The sequence below is a fragment of the Lycium barbarum genome, chromosome 12, assembly GCF_019175385.1.
Source record: "Lycium barbarum isolate Lr01 chromosome 12, ASM1917538v2, whole genome shotgun sequence".
Taxonomy (NCBI): Eukaryota; Viridiplantae; Streptophyta; class Magnoliopsida; order Solanales; family Solanaceae; genus Lycium; species Lycium barbarum.
This window is the reverse complement of record NC_083348.1, coordinates 2,224,551-2,248,506: the sequence shown is the minus strand read 5'-3', so window position 1 is coordinate 2,248,506 and position 23,956 is coordinate 2,224,551. Positions and strand designations below refer to the sequence as shown.

General features: G+C 38.0%; 2 protein-coding genes across 5 annotated transcripts; one reads left to right on the top strand and one right to left on the bottom strand.

The window, feature by feature from the left end:
• Nucleotides 1–6,545: 6,545 nt before the first annotated feature.
• Nucleotides 6,546–8,582, top strand: LOC132623699 (protein ASPARTIC PROTEASE IN GUARD CELL 2-like). The gene has a single exon (XM_060338488.1). The coding sequence runs from the start codon at nucleotides 6,716–6,718 to the stop codon at nucleotides 8,213–8,215; it is 1,500 nt and encodes a 499-aa protein (XP_060194471.1). The 5' UTR covers nucleotides 6,546–6,715; the 3' UTR covers nucleotides 8,216–8,582.
• A 1,798-nt stretch (nucleotides 8,583–10,380) lies between these two features.
• Nucleotides 10,381–23,580, bottom strand: LOC132625082 (helicase-like transcription factor CHR28). 4 transcript variants are annotated; one of them, XM_060339857.1, is made up of 13 exons: nucleotides 23,377–23,577; nucleotides 22,869–23,011; nucleotides 22,646–22,787; nucleotides 22,385–22,561; nucleotides 21,987–22,306; nucleotides 21,458–21,529; nucleotides 21,304–21,381; nucleotides 20,305–21,208; nucleotides 19,553–19,683; nucleotides 16,300–16,521; nucleotides 14,938–15,477; nucleotides 11,274–11,483; nucleotides 10,381–10,786 (listed from the first exon to the last, which is right to left on the bottom strand). In XM_060339857.1, exons 2-13 carry the CDS (start codon nucleotides 22,968–22,970, stop codon nucleotides 10,682–10,684), a joined length of 3,003 nt encoding a protein of 1,000 aa, XP_060195840.1. In that variant the 5' UTR covers nucleotides 22,971–23,011; nucleotides 23,377–23,577; the 3' UTR covers nucleotides 10,381–10,681. The 4 variants fall into 4 exon arrangements, with proteins under 4 accessions (XP_060195840.1, XP_060195841.1, XP_060195838.1 ...); XM_060339858.1 differs by having other exon boundaries at nucleotides 22,394–22,561; nucleotides 23,377–23,573; XM_060339855.1 differs by having other exon boundaries at nucleotides 22,394–22,787; nucleotides 23,377–23,580.
• Nucleotides 23,581–23,956: the final 376 nt, after the last annotated feature.

Sequence of the window (23,956 nt, the reverse complement as noted above, 5' to 3'; positions counted from 1 at the left end):
AAAGGACCAAAAGTTACAGTTTGGTCCTTTCACGCACAGATTCTGTGCGTGAAACCCTTCCCTAAAACCCCCCGAACCACCCTTTATTCTTTCTCTTCTCAAACTCAAAAATTAAGGTTTTTTGCGTACTTTGACCGAAGATTAGTCACGTTTCAAAACACCGGAATATAAATATTTTATATAGAACTTAATATTTTTTTAGTGTACAATAATATCGGCTCATTACATCAAGTATACATATACATTTGGATTGTCGTTTTAGGGGTTGTAAAGTGCTCCGAAGTACGTTTGAAAACTTGTTATATTTAGGTTTAAGTGCCATATTTTATAGGGTGCGGATTCTTTTATGTCTTTTTTATTTTGTTATTGTATTGTGTAATCCGCACTTTTTGAATGTGCAAAAATAAATATAATATTTAAAAATAATTCATCTAATACGAGAAGTTCATAATAATTGAAAAATATTTCATTTCATTAGCAATGAAATACATCATTAAATTACAATGGACTTAAAAAAAAAAATCAAGTTCTAGACACTCTTCTACTTCCAGATGTGCTGCCACCACGAGAGTTTTGCCCACATGAACGCTTATCATTCCCAAATTGCTTACATGTCGAGCACTTGCGAAAGTAAGTCTTTTCGCTAACATCCATTTGATTGTGACAACTGGTTAGCTTGTTTTTTCCCAATTTACGGATATGGTTCTTGTTCGCAATCATAGAAAACGGCGTGGCTGGCCAATAAGCATGATCACCAAGGGGACGGAATTGGCCAGAATATGCTTTAAGGTATTTTACGACCTTATATTCCTCCGCCACATAATCATTTACATTTCTAGTCATTCTCTCAAAGCACCTGACTGCATGAGAACATGGCATGTGGTACGTTTGTCACTTACCACAAGTGCATGATTGTGTACGCTCAATAACGATATGTTTGTTTCCTCCTTTGCCGTCGCAATAACCCATTCTAACTTCATAGACTCGTTGAACTACGTCATACTCGGTCATTTGGTGACCCTCTGCCTTTCTTCTATAGTGCTCCATTTGTTTGTAGGGCTTTGGCATCCATGTTCCCTCGTCGGCTAATATAGCTATGGCCTGCCTTGGCCTATTCGCAAATCGCTCCACGACCCGCCTGAAAGTTAGTCTTACCATTGCGGTGACAGGTAGTCCTCGAGCATATTTGAGGAGTCCATTGAAAGACTCCGAGTTGTTCGTTGTGAGCATGCCCCCATCTCCTTCCTCCATCAGCGTAAAGAGTCCATTTTTCAACTTCTAATTTCATCAACCAAACATATGCCTCTTCACTCACTTCCTTTAGCAGCTCCATTTTGGCAGCCCATTTTCTTTGTTGATGCTGCATCGCAGCCCCCCACATCAATTTATTTACAGTGCCATTTCCAAACTTTGTTTGCAAATTAACCTTTAAGTGCCTTAAGCAATATCGATGGTAAGCATGTGGAGGCTGCCACCCTTCTAGAGTACGCATATTGTGCAATATACCTTTATGACGATCCGGTAGGACACATATGCTCTGACAACCCTTAATAACATGAGTTTGTAGATGAGTCAAGAACATCCCCCATGTCTCGTTGCTCTCGTTGGCGGCAATTGCGAAAGCAAGAAGGATTATTGACCCATTGGCATCCATACCTACTGCAATTCGGAGCTTAATGTCATATTGGCCATACACATGGGTCCCATCTATGGATATTACATTCTTGCAGTGAGCAAAACCATCAATACTTGGCTTGAATGTCCAAAAGACGAAGTTGAAAATTCTGCCCTCTAAAAGCCGCCACTGTACAACAGTGCCAGGATTAGCATGTTGTAGAGTCGCCATATACCCCGGCAACGCCTGAAAAGAGGATTCCCAAGTTCCAAAGATCGTTTCAAAAGCAAGTCGACGCCCGAGAAATCCCTTTCTCTTGCTTATGATTTTACCATATTATATATATGTGTGTGTAACCATGCCAATAAAAGTTTTGATAGGCATCCTGCATAATTTTAAACAAACAACATTTAACAATGATATTTTAATTGCTATAAGATATATACTGTAAACGGTCAGATAAATTACCTTGGAGTTTCCTCAATGTGTTTAAATAACACATGAGCAATCATGTTTATATCTAGATTACAATGATCTGCTCGACTTTATCCCATATCACAAGTATGCTTCGGGTGGAATTTTGTGATTTCCCACAGACCATCCGGCTTAGCAATTCCCCAAAGCAACCACCGACAGCCTTGAGTATGTCGCCTACAAATCAGCCTCCATACCGATCTGTTTGAGTCATCAACCTTAAACTCCCTCATACCCTTTACACAATACATTCTGACAGCCCGTTGCAACATCTTTTTTTATGTGAACTGCATTCCCTTTGCAATGACGCATTCATCAGTCATGGGATTTTTTGGTTCAATCCACGTTTTTTGGTGACTTTGATAATCATCTCTTGTGAAGACAAATGCAACCTCACGACCTTGGAGACTGTCAAGATATGGAATATAGTCAGAATGCCATTGCATTAAGCTGTCACGAATTGGGTTTTCGGCCATCGGAGGTGGTACGTGGTGTTGAGTTGGTTCTGGTTGGTTTTGGGGACTACAATGCGTATCTTCATCCCCTTCATTATCTTCATCATCGGTTACCTCTGCATTATTATCTGGTTCATCGTCATCACTCTCTGATGTATCCATATAACTTGGACAATCAGCGCCATCTAAGAAAGGTCTCCTCCTACACGATAAAAAGCATATGTTAAATTCCAAATTCACAAATATATATATTTAGCATCTAGGTGATGAACCTACACATACTAATTATGAGCATGGTGTGGAGAATGATCAATTCCACCAAACTGAGAGGACTACCTTTCATCCACAGTTGGTACCACTGGCGAGTTTTGATAATAATCAGCTGCACCGAACTAGGAATTATTATAATAATCAGCTCCACTGAACTGAGAATTATTGTAATAATCCGCTCCACTGGACTGAGAGTTCTGATCATAATGACTTGCTCCACTAAATTGAGATGACTGCCCAATATTACTCGTATCAGGTCTATAACCCATACAAAGATTTAAAAATGGTTATTTATCAATACATACAATAAACACGTGCTACTGCACAAAATAATAATATAAGAATGCATATTTACCAAGTTTGATTAAATTGTTGGGTAAGATTTTTCAGCGACACCTGGCCACTCAAAATACCCCCGTAAGAACTAAAATCTCCATTCGTGTTAGCTTGACTGGGTTGTTGTTGCGGGACCTCTCTGGGTATCTTTTCAACATACATCTCCAGAACATTAAGGGCGACTAAATATTTTAATTCTTCTGGCGCATTCAAATAATCCCTTAAAGAGTCATCATCATTGATATAATGCCTACCATAAAGCACTATACCATTGGAAACTGATTATGGATATCTGCCTGTTATAGAGATTTCATACTCATCTGGACTAATCTTCATTTTTTCACATATGTAAGTGACTAGTGATTCATAAGACATTTCAAATGGACATTTAACATGAACGTTTGGTCTTTTATTGTAACGAACTGTACTATTGTCATCAAGGATAATACCATCCCAATGTAGTGAAACCTTAACTGGTGGAATATTTTGAGCCATTTTTTGTATGACTTAAGATAGGTTTATTTGAATGACTTAAGAGACTTAAACTTATGAAATGGATGAGTTTTCACCTCGTCCAACATTCTTCTTAAATAGATTCATAGTCACCCCTACTGCGCACAAGAACATTGCGTAATATGAATTTAATCCAAATAAACGGCCAAAAATGCAGCATTGTGTTGTCACATCATGTCCTTTACGTGTCAAAAAAAAAGCTGAAATTGGCATGCATGATGTGTTGTCAAATTATGTCCTATTACGCACAGGAACATTGCGTAATATGAATTTAATCCAAATAAACGGTCAAAAATGCAGCATTGTGTTGTCACATCATGTCCTTTACGTTTCAAAAAAAAGCTGAAATTGGCATGCATGATGTGTTGTCAAATCATGTCCTATTACGCACAAGAACATTGCGTAATATGAATTTAATCCAAATAAACGGTCAAAAATGCAGCATTGTGTTGTCACATCATGTCCTTTACATGTCAAAAAAAAAGCTGAAATTGGCATGCATGATGTGTTGTCAAATCATGTCCTATTACGCACAAGAACATTGCGTAATATGAATTTAATCCAAATAAACGGTCAAAAATGCAGCGTTGTGTTGTCACATCATGTCCTTTACGTGTCAAAAAAAAAGCTAAAATTGGCATGCATGATGTGTTGTCAAATCATGTCCTATTACGCACAAGAACATTGCGTAATATGAATTTAATTCAAATACACAGTCAAAATACTCAGTACTATATATAATATGATTGACAAACAACTAGATGATGATGATTTTCATTACTCAAATAACCCTAACAAAAGATTCAATCAAGAATACAATAAAACAATGAGAAAAGAGTGAAATTGGCATATTAGGGAGGCTGAAGCACTGGAGCAAAAGTTAGCTTCAATAGGGCTTAAACGCCCAAAAAACGTGCTATGTCAATGGCTCGCGGAACTCCACAAGAGTTTAATTTTGCTCTTAATCGTTTTCGCGAAGGGAACAATCGAATGCAAATACGTTACCATAGGGTAGAATATGGTATGCATGGTAGCACAAGATTTAGATCCAAGTGGGATTCGGACTGTGAAATGTCCGATGAAGATTAATATTTTTCTTATAATAAGGTAAGTAGGTAGGGTCATAAAGACCCCCCCCCCCCCGGAGGGTACTTGGGGGTTGCAACTATATAAGTAGTCCTTTCTTTTGTTATTAGACCACACTATATTCAATATCGAGTAGTAGAAACTCAGCTTGGTCTTTACTCCTTCCAGAAGAACCAAATAGCAGTGATGATGAGAGTTCAAATCATAGTAGTTTTTCGAGTGATACCAGTGATTTCAAACTAGACGAGCTAAATCCGCACCTTCTTGTAAAGCGTAATGATGATTTCTGCAGTGTGAAATATTCAGATCCGCGAGAGAATATTGTTGCGGTTTACGCCGAGAATGGTCACATCGGATTACCAAATCAGAACGTCTTGTTCGTGACTTGAAAAATCTCAACGCTCTAATCCCAACAAGGTACTCACTAACCATGCCTCGAGTAGGTCCAGCAACTTGCGAGATGGCCGTACAAAGGATTAGAAAAGAAAACAACAGAATGCTGGCAAGACGTAGATTTTACATGCTAAAGTTGGATGAAGAACAAGCATCATCAACCGGTAGAGAACTAACATCTCCTGAAAAAAGATGTATGTTAAGAGACCGCCAATATCGTTCTGAGGACGATATTGAGGACTTCTATTCTGATGACGATTAGGGTCTATTTAGGCTCCCTGTCTTAGATTATGGGTCATTTAAGTTTCGGACTAAGGCTGTTAATTTGTATTTTTATTTTATGATGAAGTCATAAATTTGAATTAGTTTGACATGTTTTTAATTCTTCAATGTTTATTGTTAAAGTCTATTATTGATTGACAATTTCACAAATAAACACAAATAAATTAGTACATAAAGGGTGCAGATTACATTATAGGGGAAAAGGTACAACTTGTTAAAAACATAATCCATAGAAATATTAAATTTAATAAACAAAATACATATAAATAATGAACAACAACAACATAGCACAAATAATCTTTCACAATTTAAGTTTTTCTTTTAAAGCTATTTTCTCGTGTTGAGCCTCTCTAAGTTTAGCCTTCAGCAAATTTCGTTTTTTTTCGAAATCGGTGAGCAACACCTCCAAACCTTCAATTTTTTCTTCAGCTTCCACAAGCTTAAATTCCGAGTCCAACTTAGCGGTATCTCTAGAGATACGTGAAGTCGCGGTATCTCTATCCAAAATTGGATTTTTAAACTTCGTCGCCACCGTTTTATCCACGTGAATGCTATCTTCCCACCGAAAGTATTTGCATCCGCCCATATCCTATAAACATTACAAGAAAATCAGTTTTTTAAAGTAAAATATATGGATAACGTGAAAAAAAGAACACTAAAAAATGTAAAAACACTTACTTCGGGCACTTTACAACGCCAAAAACGGCGACCCGAATTATCATGGCCTTTGATGTTTTTAGTTTACAGTAATAACTGCATTCGCAAATATCGGGTTGTATAGCAAACATTGAAGTTTCAAAACTTTGAAACATGTTTTTGGAAGTGTAAAAGTGTGTTGAAAGGGTGGAGAAGGAGGCGTTTGAGAAGAGAAAGAATAAAGGGTGGTTCGGGGGATTTTAGGGAAGGGTTTCACGCACAGAATCTGTGTGTGAAAGGACCAAACTTAAAAAGTTACAATTTGATCCTTTCACGCACAGATTCTGTACATGAAGCCTAATTTAATTTATTTATTTTTAATGAATTAGTTTGATTCCAAAAAAAAAAATTAGGTTACAAAAGTGTCGGACTCATATGTCTACCTAACAAACCCCATCATTCAATTATTTCCTTTGTCATTCCCCCACCCCTAACATCACTCTTACTCCAAAAATGGGCCAAACCAACTAGCCCCAATTTTAAACATTTTTCCTGTACACATCTCGAAACCCAAATTACATAAATCCCCCTTCCCTCTAAGCCTCCTTTCCTCACAACACTCACACCTCCCAAGAGAAAGAAACAATAAAAAAGAATGTTTGTCCCTCTACAAACGTCGCTAGTCCCATTTTTGCTCCTCCTTGTAGTACTGCCACTATTCCTTTTCTCTTTTCCCAACCCAACAACTGCAAGTAATACTCATGAAACCAAGACCTCAGCTGGCCATGCAATCCCATTCCCCACCCATGAACACTTGGATGTCAAGCAAACCATTAAAGAATCAAGAATCTACCGACCACCCAAAACACATGATGATCATGTGGAAGAAGAAGAAGCTCTTCATGAATTGAAGAGAAACAATAGCTGGAAGCTGAAGCTTCTTCATAGAGACAAAATGCCTTTCTCCCACTTCAGTGATCATCCTCACCGATTTGAAGCTCGCATGAAAAGAGACGTCAAAAGGGTCGATACACTCGTTCGAAAAGCCACCAATAATATTGGTACCACTACTTATGAGGTGGAGGAATTCGGGAGTGAGGTGATTTCGGGTATGGAACAAGGCAGTGGAGAATACTTTGTGAGGATTGGTGTTGGCAGTCCTGTTAGAGAACAATACATGGTTATTGATGCTGGCAGTGATATTGTGTGGGTCCAGTGCCAGCCTTGCACCAACTGCTACCACCAATCTGACCCAGTATTCGACCCATCTCTTTCTGCTTCTTTCTCTGGCGTACCTTGTTCCTCCTCCCTTTGCGACCGCGTGGACAACTCCGGTTGCCACGCTGGCCGCTGCAAGTACGAAGTCATGTACGGTGATGGCTCATACACCAAGGGAACCATGGCCCTTGAGACCCTCACTTTCGGTCGCACCGTCATTCGTGACGTGGCGATCGGGTGCGGTCATAGTAACCGCGGCATGTTTATTGGGGCTGCCGGTTTGTTAGGCCTTGGAGGTGGGTCCATGTCGCTCGTGGGACAGCTCGGTGGACAGACGGGCGGAGCGTTTAGTTACTGTTTGGTTACACGGGGCACCGGATCAACCGGGTCACTTGAATTCGGGCGGGAAGTATTGCCCGCGGGTGCAGCGTGGGTTCCGCTGATCCGGAACCCACGCGCCCCGAGTTTCTATTATATTGGCATGTCGGGTCTTGGAGTTGGAGGAGCGCGTGTAGCAATACCCGAAGATTCTTTTAGATTAACCGAGGAAGGTGATGGAGGAGTGGTCATGGACACGGGGACAGCCGTGACTAGGCTTCCCAAGGAGGCATACGTGGCGTTTCGCGACGCGTTTATCGCTCAAACTGCCAGCCTTCCACGGGCACCAGCCATGTCAATATTCGACACGTGCTATGACCTAAACGGGTTTGTGACGGTTCGGGTACCGACCATTTCGTTTTTCCTCATGGGTGGTCCGATCTTAACACTACCAGCTGGGAACTTCCTAATTCCAGTGGATCAAAAGGGCACATTCTGCTTTGCATTTGCTCCATCTCCAACTAGACTTTCCATAATAGGGAATATTCAGCAAGAAGGCATCCAAATTTCTATTGACGGAGCAAATGGTTTTGTGGGATTTGGTCCCAATATTTGCTAGGCTAATAAAACTATATGTAAAGTGAAGTTTTGCTAGTACAGTATAGTAAATTAATTTCTCTACAATAATATCATGGAAGATATGAAGTGTGTAAACCATATATTACTAGTAATTATGTGGCTAATCTCCAATAAACCTAATGATTATAATCTGAAAAGATAAATTTTCTCCTTGTTTAGCTAGAGAGTTACAGAGATTCTAGAAAGGTTATTAATCAACTCTCCGCCAGTAAATTTATTTGAAAATATATATATATATAAAATAGGGTGTGTTTGGTGCGAAGGAAAATGTTTTCTTGAAAAATGTATTTCAGGAAAATAAATGGGTTACTTATTTATTTTCTTGTGTTCAGTACTTAAGCAAAAAATATTTTCCTAAAGCATTGGTGTATAATCTAGACAAATATCGTGGGGAAGGTGGGGTGAGGAATAGGGGTGTGAGTTGGTCAAGATGGGCCTAATGGGGTGGGGTGAAGATGAGATGTGTTGGAGGGTAGGTTAGACACAATCAATGTGTAATGCAACTTGTGGAACTTATTTTATACAGATTTGGGGAGGGGAGGCGGGTAGGGAAGTGTACTGATAAAATTTACAAATGGAAATTAATGATACTAATGTGTACCAAAATTTGTGGAAACTGATTGCACAACAAAAATAGAAATTGCTTTCAAAACTTATTATTTTAATCATGATTAAGATGTTTGTTAAATTGATCTAATCTTTGACCTAAAAAGTTATGTTCTATAAGTGACACTCATACCTTGATGATTTAACGTAATGATTTGGTAAAAATAATCGACCGCATAGTAAATGAATCGCTAATATTGCGGACTGAAAGAGGTATGAGGACAGTTCTTCAGGAAAGTACCTTTTTCACAAAACAAGAGACAGTACCCTTTTCATCCCCCTTACTCTCCCTATAACTCTTTATGTTTTCCCTTTTTCCACTCCTTTGGGTAGAAATAATTGGAAGTGCCTACTGGTAATAATTAGACATGACCCTGAAACACAAACACCCCTGGTCGTTCTCCAACACGGAATTTTTGCTATCTTCATTTTTCAAAGTTGTGAGATTACTTTTCTCTCTCTCTCAAACTGACACACACATACACATACACATTACACACACGGCTATAGTGGAAAAGAAAAACACATACAACTACGCACCCAAATGAGAAGAGCTTTTAGGAGTGCAACGTTCAAATCATGAGAACAGGGGAGCCGCCACTTTGGCGGACATGTGAAACCATAAGTAGAAGTTTTCGTTTAAAAAAGGAGGTCTATCAAACTTGTTCCGACCTAAGATAATAAGCCATGAACTTGATCTTACTTCACCGTTGAGAAAGGAAAGTTAGGTACGAAAGAAAATGTCTTCCAAAAGTAAGTCATTTTTTACAACTAAACACCCAAAACAAAAATATTTTACAGCGAAAAGAGATAGAGATAAGCAACTTTCTTTTGCTTATGTTTTTCTTCAATAGTTTGAAATAGTTTCCAACTTTGAGTGTTGGATAGTTAGTTTCTTATCAAAATGTTATAAATATGCTCCTTCGTACAAAACACACCCTAGGTGTAGCTTAAGTTGGAATTCATTCACGGAATCTTAAAAGCTTAGTTGGTTGGCTACGTTGTTGGTGAGGGTTCGATTCCCCACCTATAATCCCATCCCCAATTTCCCCTTCCCCTACCCATGCACTTACATTTTGCAAAGCTGTCAGCTTTTTCCTTAATGTGGAGAATTGTGATTGAGATTTCAGACACACATCTTTACCTTGTGGTACATATTAATTACCACAAGAAAGTAGTGTGTTCTGCAAATTATGAAAGTTACCTAGGGTGTTACACAAACCAATGTTTCGTGAACCTAAGCTGTTACATAAACCAGGTGAAACAGCTCTTATTACTTGCAGCATGGTAAATTAACTATTCTGGCTCTATTTACTCGTCACAATAGACTTTTAAACACTCTTTTAAAAGACCTCTAATAATAAAAGTGATTTGACTAAATTTCATTTATTTATTATTTGATTCCTCAATCTTTTAACTTCTCTAGAACATTTATGATAGTAGGGGTTAAATTGAAAAAGGTAAATGAACTCTTTCTTGGCAGAAAATCAGCCCCCTTCCCACGTGTGTGATCATAAGCTTTTGCTGAATTGAAGAGCATTTCGTGATGAAAAATAAGATGATTCACATACATGATAAGAGTGTGTACATATATACAAGCAAAACAAGCAAGGATCTCTATGACGATAGGAAGGAAAATGCCTGCCTTTATAAGTCAACAAAATTGGTAAGGATTAGCAGTAGAAATAAATATGTTACCCATCGGTCTCACTATGATGAGCCATAGCAATTCTAATGACTTCAGTTGCATCCAAAATATCTCCCAGGTGTTGATCTATTCCTCCTACATATGAACATTCTGCTAACTGGCCACAACAGACCAAGTGCAGCCCTCCCTGTATTAGAGATTAAACAGATATCTAAGATCTTCTACAGTTAGTCGACTAGCCGTGCCTCCACTTTTATCTTCACCAAAAGCAGATGCAACCATATTCCTCTTGTCCTCCTGAAATTATAAGAGACCGATATTGAAGTCTGAAGGTTAAACATTGATGAACATCACAAAAGACACGTGAGTGCATGTGACCGCATAAGGGCCAATAAATTTAGAGCCAAAGTCTTCCAAATAGGGATGGCAATGGGGCGCAAGCCAAGTTCCAAATAATCTAAATCATGAAAGTCATATGTGTTTCAACAAAGTCTCTGGAAGTGTTGGTTTCTAAGAAGGAAAAAAAATCAAATTACAGAAGAAAACTGAGAAGATGGTAGGTGAGTAAATGCAAGGACAATAATAAAATAGAAAAAAGAAAAGGAAGGGATTTCAGAAGGCAGGAGGACAGAATTAGACAACTTATGCAACTTTCACTCATCAAGCAATTTCACTTAGACCTCCTCGAGAACCCTGACTCTTGCCTAAAATTGCATCATGCCATAAAAATGTGTGGTTCAACTAAATAACAAATAAAGAAAGGGTATGAAAATGAGAGGTAAACCTGCAGAGCTAGAATTCGATCTTCAACTGTGTCTTTGACAGTTAAACGAGACACGGTGACTGCACGCGTTTGACCTATTCTGTGAGCTCGATCAATAGCCTGATCTTCGGTGGTTGGATTCCACCAAAGGTCCAGAAGAATTACATGAGAAGCTGCCACCATATTTAGACCAAGATTTCCAGCTTTTAGTGACATTAACATGACAGTGACCTGCAAAAGAGCATAATTTTTTGAATTCGAAAAATAAATAACGTCCAAGGGAAAGACACGGTTAGATGGGGAAATCCAGCGTATGCAATTAATAACTTTAAGACAAAGCACTACCTTGCATCACTGGTACTCCAATGCAGTGCTAAAGGAATGACGAAATAAAAAATTTAGTCCACTCACTCTGTTAAGTGTTTCATGAAGCCATACATACAGTAATTACTAAACTAAATTTAGTGAGCATGGTGCTAGAAAAAGGTACCTCCTGTCAGTATAAAGAGCAGTATAACAAAAAGTTCATTCGAACTCTTAGAATGAAATGCATGCAGGACAAGGGTATAGCAGAAAAACGACAAACATAATTTCCTGAAGAAAATAACATGTACGGACATTAGGGTAAGGAATATAACCGAAAATGATCGAACCAAAAATTTCAGTTTTTCATTTTTGGTTTTTCAGTTTATTCAGTCAGCTCACTATAACTTCTTCTTTTTTTTCTAACTTCAGCTTTTCGGTTCAGTCGTCGGTTTCAGTGATTAAGTATTTGAGTATTTCTGTAAACTGGAAAACCGAAGTTTTTAAATTCAGTTTTGAGCCCCCCTCTAGGTAGTTATGTTACTACCCAATTGTTATTGGCCCAATATTTGAAGCCCAAAAAAGGTCAAACGCCTAAGGCCAGTAGGGCTTCCCCTTCACCCCTGTGAAGATGCATGCTGGTCTATTTTATTCTTTGTATATTTGTAAATGTACAAAGAAGGCAGATTCAATTGATATCAATAAATTGCTACATCTTCCAATTCATTTTAGATGCTTCATTCTTTTATTTCATTTACAGTGGTGTATACTTTTTTCCACACTTCTGTCTGTTAATGGTGTTAAACTGGATTTTCAGAAATAGAAGTTAGAAATGGAGTCAAACTGAAAAACCAAACCGATAACTGACCAAATCAACCATTCAAAACCAAAGAAAACTGAAACCCAAACTGAATTTTAGGAAAAACCAAACCAGCGCCACCCCTAACGGACATATCCTGAATGATATATGGTAGCAAAATTATCTGAGTTATGAACATTTTTTTGATAAGGATATCTAGTTATGAACATATTCAAGGTTAGATCATATCTTTTTTTTAAAAAAACTGGTAACTATTTAGATCATATCTTACAATCAAATAGTAACAGTTTTGGTGAACTATCTTTGTCGAGCAATGAACTAGGAAGAAGGTATAAAGAGAATGTACAAGTGAACTGAATTAAATGCTTACATGATATGCAAGCATGACAATGGCATAGCTATACACAATTTTGGACGAAAACAATGAAGGTATCCTACCTAGTGAGGTATATGGGCATACAATTATCGAGTAGTATCGCAAAGATTCATAACATGATCTCTTGCCGTATCCATATTTGGAAACGCCACCTCCTGTACTTCCACTTATCCCAAAAGGACAACCAGATAAAAAATGATGAAAAAGATGGAGCAGAAACTTTCAACATAGAACAGTCGAGGAAAGCGTCTGCACTGAGCAAACTGTAACAATAAGTTCACCATACCCTACACTCTAAAGCTGTAAGACAGACCAAATTTCTGGTTTTGAACGCAAATACTAAAAAGCTCAACACCCTGGTTTTGAACGCAAGTACTAAAAAGCCCAATACCTTATGGTTCACTCGATAAAAGACATTTTGCAGTGGTGGCTTATTATTTAGGAAGGGGTGAATGGGGATCACAAGGGATATTAGTTTTAGGCTAACTTACTCGGACTCTTCACTTTCGGTGCCGCACCCGTGTCGACACGACATGGGTATCCGTACCCAATCTGGTCAACCGCTTTTGGGTACTTTGACCAAAATCAACGGAGAAATTCCGGACAGATCCAATGATTTTTATAATCAAAACAAAAGCTGAGATGGACTTGAAGAAAATGGAATACCTTGTATATTGAAATTTCTTTGTCACTCCTTTTCCTTTTATCTCCTTCCGGGATTCTCCTCTTGATCAATATTTTCTCCTCATGTTTCCCACATAATATCTCATAATTTAGGTTTTCTAATTCTATATTTAGATATTTCAATTATTTTTAGCCGAATCCCCGCACCCGTATCCATACCTGGATCCGTATCCCCGAATCTAAGAATTTAGATCATGAAGGATCCGACGTCTAGATCCGCACCCGTATCTGACACTCGCACCCGAGTCCGAGTAACTTAGGTTTTAGGAGGCTTTGGGAACCATGTGGGACATTAATTTCAGGAGATCCATACATGAATGGGAAGAGGTTGAGCATATTCGTTTTGGAAAAATGGTTGAGATTTCTCATAGAAGAGCATGTCAACATGTAGTAGGAAGAGACGAAAATAAGATGATATGGAGGAATCAAGGGTGAAATCTTTCAGGGTGAACTCACTTTTAATGGAGTTACTAGTAGGGGAGTTGAGAGAAGCACATGAAATACCAGGGCATAAAGGAACAAGGAAAAAAAAAAAAAAGAACCAAGTGTGAAGTACGGATGTAATCTGATCAGCAAATGATCTCAGAAAGCAAAAACTTTTTGCGAGTTCACCCGATAAAAGACATTTTGCAGTGGTGGCTGATTATTTAAGAAGGGGTGAATGGGGATCACAAGGGATATTAGTTTTAGGAGGCTTTGGGAACCATGTGGGACATTAATTTCAGGAGATCCATACATGAATGGGAAGAGGTTGAGCATATTCGTTTTGGAAAAATGGTTGAGATTTCTCAGAGCAGAGCATGTCAACATGTACTAGGAACGAAAATAAGATGATATGGAGGAATCAAGGGTGAAATCTTTCAGGGTGAACTCACTTTTAATGGAGTTACTAGTAGGGGAGTAGAGAGAAGCATATGAAATACCAGGGCATAAAAGAACAAGAAAAAAAAAAGGAGAACCTAGTGTGAAGTACGGATGTAATCTGATCGGCAGAGGATCTCAGAAAGCAAAAACTTTTTGCGAGTTAATGTTGGTTCTGCTTGTGTTAGGAGTTTGGAAATAGACATTCTCTTGCTTTGCAGCTCCAAAGCAATGAACAGAGAACAAAGATTGTCAAGTTAAAGGGTTCAAATGATGGGCAAGTAAGTAAGGCAACTTACCAGACCACTGTCTTTTGGCTTATTAGGATGGAAATAAAGAGCAGAGTGTTCAATAATAGCTAGATGATGTTAGGAGCGTTGGACATTCTTGCTTCATCTATTTTTCTATGTTCCAAAGAAGATGACTCCCTTTTGTATAGAGAGCTGGGATAACTTGATAGGAAAGAGGTTGAAAATTAAATACATCATGTATATTTTTTCCATACACCGCCTTGTTCTGATATTAATGAAATTTATGAGTTATCAAAAGAGAAAATAGTGGGCATTTTGAAATATCTAAGAGATTACTGCACAAAAAGTAAGCATACAAGAAAAGGCCTAAGCATACAAGAAAAGGCCAACCTCAGGATTTGTGTTGAACTCTTTGACAGCTCTGTCTCTAGCAGCAAGAGACATTGTACCATCAAGCCTCTCATAGTGAAAACCAGACTGGTTTAAAGCACGCTCAACCAAGTTTAACATGCCTGTCCACTGAGAGAAGACAATGGCCTTTACCGGCCCCTTGGCTTGCGATTCTGAATCTCCTCTTCCAAAATTTGATGATTCACCATTGCATTGCACCAAGATATCTTGTTCTAAATAGGGATCCTTTGACTTACAACATGACTCAAGAATTTCAATAGCAGTTCTTATTTTAGAAGAATTGTACTCATTTTCCGTGATGGATTTCTCATCAAACTCAGACAAGGCAGAAGGATCACCATTGACATCATCTGATACACATTTTTTAAGGGTAGCTTTAGAATATACAGCCTCAGGACCAAGTTGTTCTCTGCATCCAGGTGTAGGACATGTATTATCTTCGCCAGTTAAATAATCTGATACACATTGATTGCAGAATACGTGTCCACACATGGTTACAACTGCATCTTCAGGCACATCCTGTGGAAATAATAACAGTAGACATCAAACTAGTATGTGTACTATGACAGTCGTACCATGACAAAGACTGTCATAACTATAAAACAAAATAATAAAACCAAACTGACAGACAAAAAATATGCTACTAGAGAGCACTTTAAAGTGACTTTCAACTGAGTCAAACCAATCTAGATGCGCATATGGTATTCTACTTAATCTTCAGATTTATTCAGATTTTCCTTTTACAAGGGAGAAAAGCACTTTGACTTCAAATGTTTCGATGGATAGCAATTTCAAGCTTGTTCAGAGATATGACAACTCACTGCATTTTACTTGCCTGCGAAATTCTATTTACACCATTGATTTACAATCATTAGTTGTATCTTTGAAGTTTAACCAATATGGTTAGGGAGGCCCCAGTTAGTTAGGGGGATTTGGAGGACATAATAAGAAGTTTTAGCAAACATGTCTTCAAGGGAAATGTAGACAGTTGAATTAAGCTTGTCAATAAGGTTAGTCATGATTGTTGGGAGAGTACTAAGCCTGGCCTCCTACTGAATCCGTGATCAAACAATCCATCTGCTACGAATCCCATACTGCTACTGCAGTCATTTCATATCAACACCGACTCGATTAGAGGGGAAGGGGAAATGGAGAGTGCATGTAATATAGGTAAGGGCTATTTTCTAATTTGAGGCGAATCATAATGGTTTTGACTACCTAAAATTTGTATCTCAACTTGCACTTGTACTCTTGCCAAATAGATCAAGAATTCAAGAAATGAGAAGACCACAAACTCTAACCATCAGAAGCAGACAAGGATAATAACCAGGAGGAACTTACATCGCATACGGAACACGTTGCTAAAGAAGTTTCCAATTGTTTCAAGAGATTCTCCACCATTTCCTTTGGGAGCTTCTTTGCCATCTCTGATGAAGCTCTTCCAACAGAATTGTAACTCTCCCTTTTGACAAGTTTTGGGTGGTCACAAGCCTGCCGAAGTCGCAGAAGCATCAATAAGATATTTGCATAGTTTTGCCTCACAGTTCCAGCTGCAGCATATGCCTGCAAGATGAGTACATCTTAATTAAAGACACACTGCTAGAGCTAGTGAAATCAGCTAAACAATAAAGCATCAGAAGACTACTAGAAATCTCAACCTGCTCTGGAGATCAAAATTTACCAGATTGCTTCACAAGACTAAAAGCTTAGTCTTGAAAATGAAGTCTTATATACATAATAGGATTCCGAAATACAAAGTAATGGCGGTGTGCTAACTTATCATGAGGGTGAGAGAGGCATCTTCCTTGTCACATTTCCATGATCAGATGACATCACTTCATATTCCCATCGTCCTTTTTTTTATTTTGGGGATGAAGTAATTGATTTTATTCAAGGCATCCAGAAGATGCAAAGTAGTTACAAAAGATTGAGCACAAGAATGTCAGCTCTAGTACACAACTAAAGAGCAAACAAAATCTAAAAGGCTATCAGGGGAATCTATTGGGGATAAAAAGGCCCAACTATGTAAATAAAAAAGACATTTAGCTTTGAGCATAGTTTGACTAGTTGAAAGATCATCAAAACATCTTCTATTCCCATCGTCTATTTGATGTCCATCAAAACATCTTCTATTCCCATCGTCTATTTGATGTCTTCTTTGTTTCTTCTACTGAGCCCCCAGATATGTAGCATAAAAATTAACCAGATTGAACCAAATAAAATGACCCAAGCATAATGAAGATTACAGTCATACTAATGTACATCTTTAGCCATTTAATCATCAAAATATATTATATACTCGATAAAAGCACATTCACATGTCTAATCTCCAAATGCAATAAACACTCCACGCTGTTTCGGTTTTCTCCCGAGAATGAATTGAGTGAGGAGAAACGGGGACAACCCCATGTACAATAGAGAGAGGATTGTACTTATAAGTACTTATTTTAAAAAATGTAATATAGTTGAGGTAAAAAAGCCTCATATATAGGTATTGGACCAGAAAACCTTGTTGTCCAAGAAAATACGAAGCCAGTTGATTTTTAGGGAAAGAAATCAAGCTACATTTGAAATTTTTTTTATTTGTTTAAGCAGTAACAGATAACTTTCTTTTGCTAATCCTAACCACACAAGAAATGGACGATCACATTTTAACATTTATTACACTATATAAACCCTTGTGGTCCAGCCCTTCCCCAGACCCGGCACATAGCAGGAGCTTAGTGCACCGGGCTGCTCCTTTCTTCACTATATATGCTGCTGCACGTGTATTTCGGGCCACGTAGAATTTGTTTCCATGAGAACTAACATTTTAAAAAGCCTAAATATTTTACATAAAAACATGTGGGCGACAACCTTTAATAATTCTTTGAAATCTATACCTGGAAAGAACCTTACTTTTGATTAGGATCTTTCACCAATTGCAATTGGCAGTTAAAATTGTGGGGATTTTGGTGACTTACGTAATAAATTAAAGATATAGTAGCAGCTATAAAAAGGTCACAAAATATTCCAAATATGTGTGTGTGGTTTTTGTGGGGTGGGGGTGGGGGTGGGGGGGGGGGGGGACTTTGAAAGCTGCTGATAACATTGGAAAAAAGATCAAAACATTTGCAATGGAAAAGACTACCTTTAAAGTGGTTTTGTATTTGGAGCTTAAATTCCTGCGGTGTAGAATTTATAAGTGGGATTTATCTACTTTATACATCTCAGATTGCACGCCATGAGTTTCTCATTTAAGATGTAAAAATGCTAGGGTTCCTGATTGAAAGGATACTATAAGCTGGTATCAATGAACTAATCAGTCAACTACGTCTTAATCACAAACTAATCTGGGTCGACTACACAAATCTTCTATATACAATGAACTAATCAGTCAACTATGCCTTAATCACAAACTAATCTGTGTTGACTACACAAATCTTCTATATACATAATCACAAACTAATCTGTGTTGACTACACAAATCTTCTATATACATTCTTTCTTTTCGAGCCCATTCCATTCCATTACTAAATAATATTTGTTAGAAAAATTAGGGGCTATCTAAAACTACAGTTTCTCTAAATTCACAGTAACATACAAATCTATATTCAAACTACAAAGACTAAATTCCTGGCAAACAACATCAGCTACTATTGAATGGGAAAAAGGAAAGCGTCTAATAGGCTATTACTAATACTTGCAGAGTTCAAAAAGTTGAGCTTTCCGCACTAGAAATGGGAGAAATCAGTGCCATCCTCAATCACCAATCGTTAAATGTATACATGTGAAGCTCAAGAAGGTATGAATCAGAAATAGCAACCACAATTGTGATTAAGACCATCTATTGCATACATTTAGCAGTTTATATCCCCAACTCTTACATGTCCCAAAATCTGAATAAAACAACTAAATTACGTTACACAGATGCCCAGTGCATAAAGTATTGAAAGTAGCAGCTTTCTCTAAAAGCTTGAGATGGTCAAACAAAATATGCAACATTACCGACCTATCATGAGGTGTAGCTATTTTCATGTTACAAGTCGGCATATTGTACCCAACCACTTCTTTCTGTAGAAGCTCCCCCTGGTTTTTATCATTTTGAATATGTTTCTATACTCACAGTAGAGCATTCTTATATGTAGTTAGTCTTTGCATCTTCAGGAAAAGAAACATCATGAGAGGGGTAAGACATGCTAAAGACACAAATGGAATAGGTTTCAAATGGTTAAAACTACCTTTTAGGAGCGCCTTTTGATCAATCAAAAACTCAAATTAACAAACCACAACTTGGGAACTTAGTTTACATAGCACAACATGCATTGCAAAGATTTCCTGAAACTTCTGTTAAACAGAACACTCAAAGACTATGACTAGAACATAAATACAATAGATCTCCCCAGTTATTCAGACTTCTGTTGCAGAAAACTCAAAAGACTATGACTAGACCATTAAATTGTAAGAAAGTTGTCTATGTTAAGTAAACACTATCCTTAAGTTATTTGAGAGAAATTTCATAAAAAGGATGATGTGATGCAGTGAATATTCTTTTCATCAACAATTGTCAGGTTTGACAAATCAATAGGGTTAGAGGAGGCAGACAGTGAGGCACCTTAAATTGTGATCGCGATTCCGCTTCTAATTTGTTATAGAAAGCTCGTTCCTCGGCAGAGAAAGCCACCTTCTTCAACTGTATAGTTTTTGGTGGTAAGGTTATAATTGGCTCACCATCAATCACGGTACCTAAAGTAGTAAAGTTCAGATATTGAGCTACACACAAAAATATCTGTTGAAGATCTAACTACGGAAGTAATTTAACATACTTATAATGAACACATGAGAGTGAATTAGGTTATAGCAAATTGAAAGACTGTATATCTTCATAAGAATATAAACCCCATTCAGACACACATGCAGGCACCACATAGATGCATGGATAGTAAAATAAAATGTGATTGAGAAAAAATGAATACAGAAAGCTGCTGCTGCATCAATCTCTGTGGTCCACAGAGGAAAACTTCAGTACGGATACTACACCAACAACATACCCGATGTAATCCCAGAAGTGGGGTAGGGAGGTTAGCGTATACGCAGACCTCACCCCTACCAAGGGGTAGAGAGGCTGTGTTCTGATACCTCGGCTTAAAAGAAGTGTAATCAAAGCAGGATCAGTACGGAAACTATTTTGTAACAATTTGCCATTGTAACCAGCGTCAAAGGCAAAATGCACAAGGGAGGTAAATTATTTTTGAAAATCCAGGACAGTAGCAAGACCCAAAGGCTTAAACCCACGACATGCTCATTTAGCAGTTCCTTTTACAGAAATGCAATACATTAAGATAACAAGGAGAAGTCAACGGTTACCTTTTGTCCGCCGCAACATTATGGCCCTCAAAATTGCTTGAAGCTTCTTATACCCATTAATTGAGTTTATAGCAATCGGAAACTTAATTTGGCTGCAAAATGATTTATATTCAGCATAGGGATCATATCTCAGAAATCTGAAGTAGCTGAATAGTTCATCAATGGCATTTTGTATCGGTGTTCCAGATAAGCACCACCTTCGTTTTGCTCTAAGGCTGCAGCATGCTCTAGCAACTTGTGTTCTATGATTCTTTATAGTCTGGGCTTCATCTAAAATCACCCTAAACCAACTGACTTTGGAAAGAGTACCACAATTAGGATCAAAGTCATCTAAATCAAATCCTTTTCTGCCTTTTTTCCCCTTCTTACTCGAGGATGGTTTTTTCCGCTTCTTACTTGAAGAGAAGTCCGAAGATATTCCGTACCTCTCCCCATTTTTTTGGTCATCGTCATCCTCTTCAGCCAAAGCTTGTTTAGGAACTTCATTTGTTACAATGGCATACGTAGTCAGGACCACATCATATTGTGCCAGTTCCGCCGGATTCTTAGTCCTACTACCTCCATGATAGACTAGAATAGATAGACGTGCGTCAACGGTTACTTTCTCATCCAATTCCCGAGCCCATTGTCGAACAATACTTGCTGGACACACTACCAATGTACCAGCTGCTGGCCTCCTACGGCGAAACTCCTTTATAGACGTTCTTGCATCTGGAATCACCTCAACACCATCTGTTTCTCCACACTGGTTTGTTTCCTGAGAAGCAGGGGCGACACTTTCATCATCATCATCCAAATTCAACGCTTCGGCTTTAATAGCATCCACATCTTTTGCTTTAGACTTATCCTGAGCTGACCTCTGCATCTGAATGAGGGCAATCATTGAAATAGTCTTACCAAGACCCTGTAACGTAACAGAATAAATAATTAACATGATTAATACCAGCAGAAGTGCAAGAAGAAACTAAGAAGAATAAGGCCAGCGGCATTTTACTTGACCTGATCATCAGCCAGAATACCACCCGAACAATGTACACTACCAGTTTCTTTTTGAAGCATCCACGCCAAAGCAATTCTCTAACGGAGGGAAAATGTAGTTAGAACACATACTATAAAAAGAAAATAATAGGATACTTAAGTAGCACAAGTAGACCTGGTGTCTGAGGAGAGAAACTGATAAAAGACCTTCTGGCAGACGAGCTTCTACCTTAGGTTGGTTCAAATCCTGACAGAAAAGAACACGAGTATGTTAAACTAAAAGCTGAATGAACATACAAGAGATGCAGCCTCTGGAGGCTCATAGTGAAACAACAGCGACTATGCCTCAGTTCCAAACAATCGCGATCGGCGCCATATAAGCTCGACTCATGTCATCATCGTACCAAATAAAAGATAGAAATGAAAAAAATAAGTTGAATATATGTAAATAATAGTAATTAATAATAATAGTAATAATAAATACAGAACCATTGTGTTCTAAACTAGCTTGGTTCTGTTTAACTGTATAGTTTCAAGCATACAGAATAATTAATACAAAAATAGAATATCAATTGACAGCAGTGAGTTCAATTTTGCAATCTATTATGGGGAGGAGGGAATAATGAAGACTTTCGGAGACAAAAGAAGGTTCAATGCATGAATTGTGCAATCCAATACAGCATTTACAGATCACAAGAAAGTACCTGCAGAGCAGCTTGAAAGATGAGTCTCTCATCAGCTGCTGCAACTCTCTCTTCAGCTGTCCCAAAGGTATCGTTTACACTGGTATATTGAACACCTGAAGTGGCCTTTCTGTGCATCAAAGACGGAGGTAATACTCTGCTTCCTTTGTTTTCATAGAGAACTAACTCATTATGGTTGCCTTTCCTGTAGTTATCACCACCACTGCTTGAACTTGCCCATGCAGATTGACGAGTCTGGCTACTGCCAGGTACATCCGAAGGCTGAAGGGATGTTGGAAGCGTCCGCTTTAGAGTTTGTTGCGGGAAATTCTTCCAATTATCTGCATCAGAAACAAAGGTTTTCTTTTCAATAAACGGTCCTGTGCGAAGTATTCCTACCTTTAATACTTGTCACAGACCATTATTACCATTTCCAGAAAAGTACATCACGTCTTTAACTGCTCGCGAACTTGATGGCCCACTGTCATCAATAATAGTTGGAGGCTGCAAGGGTCGATTACTATGATAGTTGGAGGAGCCTCCATTAAGAAAACTTGGTCTTGTGGGCGATGGAACCTTTTGGAATGGACGGCTATCTGACATTGTCCCACGGTCCAAGTTATAAACAAACTCAGCATAACTTTGTGGCAGGAAGAGAGAAAAAAAAGTCAATTCTTTACCTGTTGCCCATGATGGAAGGACTCGAGAAGAAGCAGAATCCCTGAGAGGTGACTCATCTTCTTGGTAGTTGTCTATTTCACGCAAATCCGAATCATCTGAAGAGATTGATATTGCATCCATTGGAGAGAATACAGAACCAACCTGTACTCGAGCAGCACTAGAGCAACGTCATAAAAAGATCAGGCAGTCAAAAAATAATTCAATGGTAAACAATTCCTTTACCAGACGGGAGCAATGTCTCAACACCAAGTCAATAACCAGTTTGCGGAAGAAGGCACGAGTATACTCTAGAAAATCAGCAACAGGATCCACACAGTCACGCATCTAATGAGTAGCATCAAACCATCCTACTGTAACATAAACAACTGAAACACAAGGAGAGAAAAAAGGGTTCCATTATGTAACTTACAAATTACAGTTTAGAGAAGCCATGCATGGAGAGAGTAGACCTAAAGGCAAATTCTTTTCTTTTTTTTATAACACATATGATCATTAATTCAAGATAGATAGTAGTGCTAACCTTTGTCACATTCAAGAATCCAAAAAAAAAGGAGTCCTAATTGTTGAAAGAAAATGAGTAGAAATTCTTACTACTAATCAATTTCACATTCAAATGAAAGAGGATAAAAATCAAATCAGAACCACAAAGGAAGTTAACATTTTTGAAATACCCATTAATTAGGGACAGAAGCCCCCACAGAGAGAGAGAGAGAGTGTGTGGGAAGTATACCTTAGGAATTGGGGATTGGAAGCCCTAATGAAGTAAGAGTTTGGGGGAGTGAGAGAGTACATTCCCTCGTATTTTGGGGATTTGGCCGTTCGCTTCTTGAACATGTACAATCCCACACTGACCCACTCCGCCTTTAGCTTCTCTTGTAATCCAATGCTCCTCCTTTAATACTACTAGCTACTACTAATTCTTTTCCGATTTTCTTTTTCAATCAAATTGAATTTTCATATTTGCTTTTACCACTGTGTATATTTGTACTTTATCAAATCTTTGTTGACTTTCTATCTCCTCCATAATATATTGGCTAGCTGTGTGTCAAATATGTATCTCACATAATTGACACTCGCGATATGAGACTTACTTTTGTCACATAAAAAGTGAATTCACATCTTACATTTTTGGGTCCATAAATTTTATGTTTACTTTCTTGTTGCGTAAAAGGATTCTTAGGTTTCATTTATTTTCATTAATATTAAGACGTCTGAATCTGAATAAAAGTTGTTTGTTTTTCAACATCTGAATGTGCATAACGTATTTGTTTAAATATAATGAATATACAATTTAAATAAGAAAATAACTA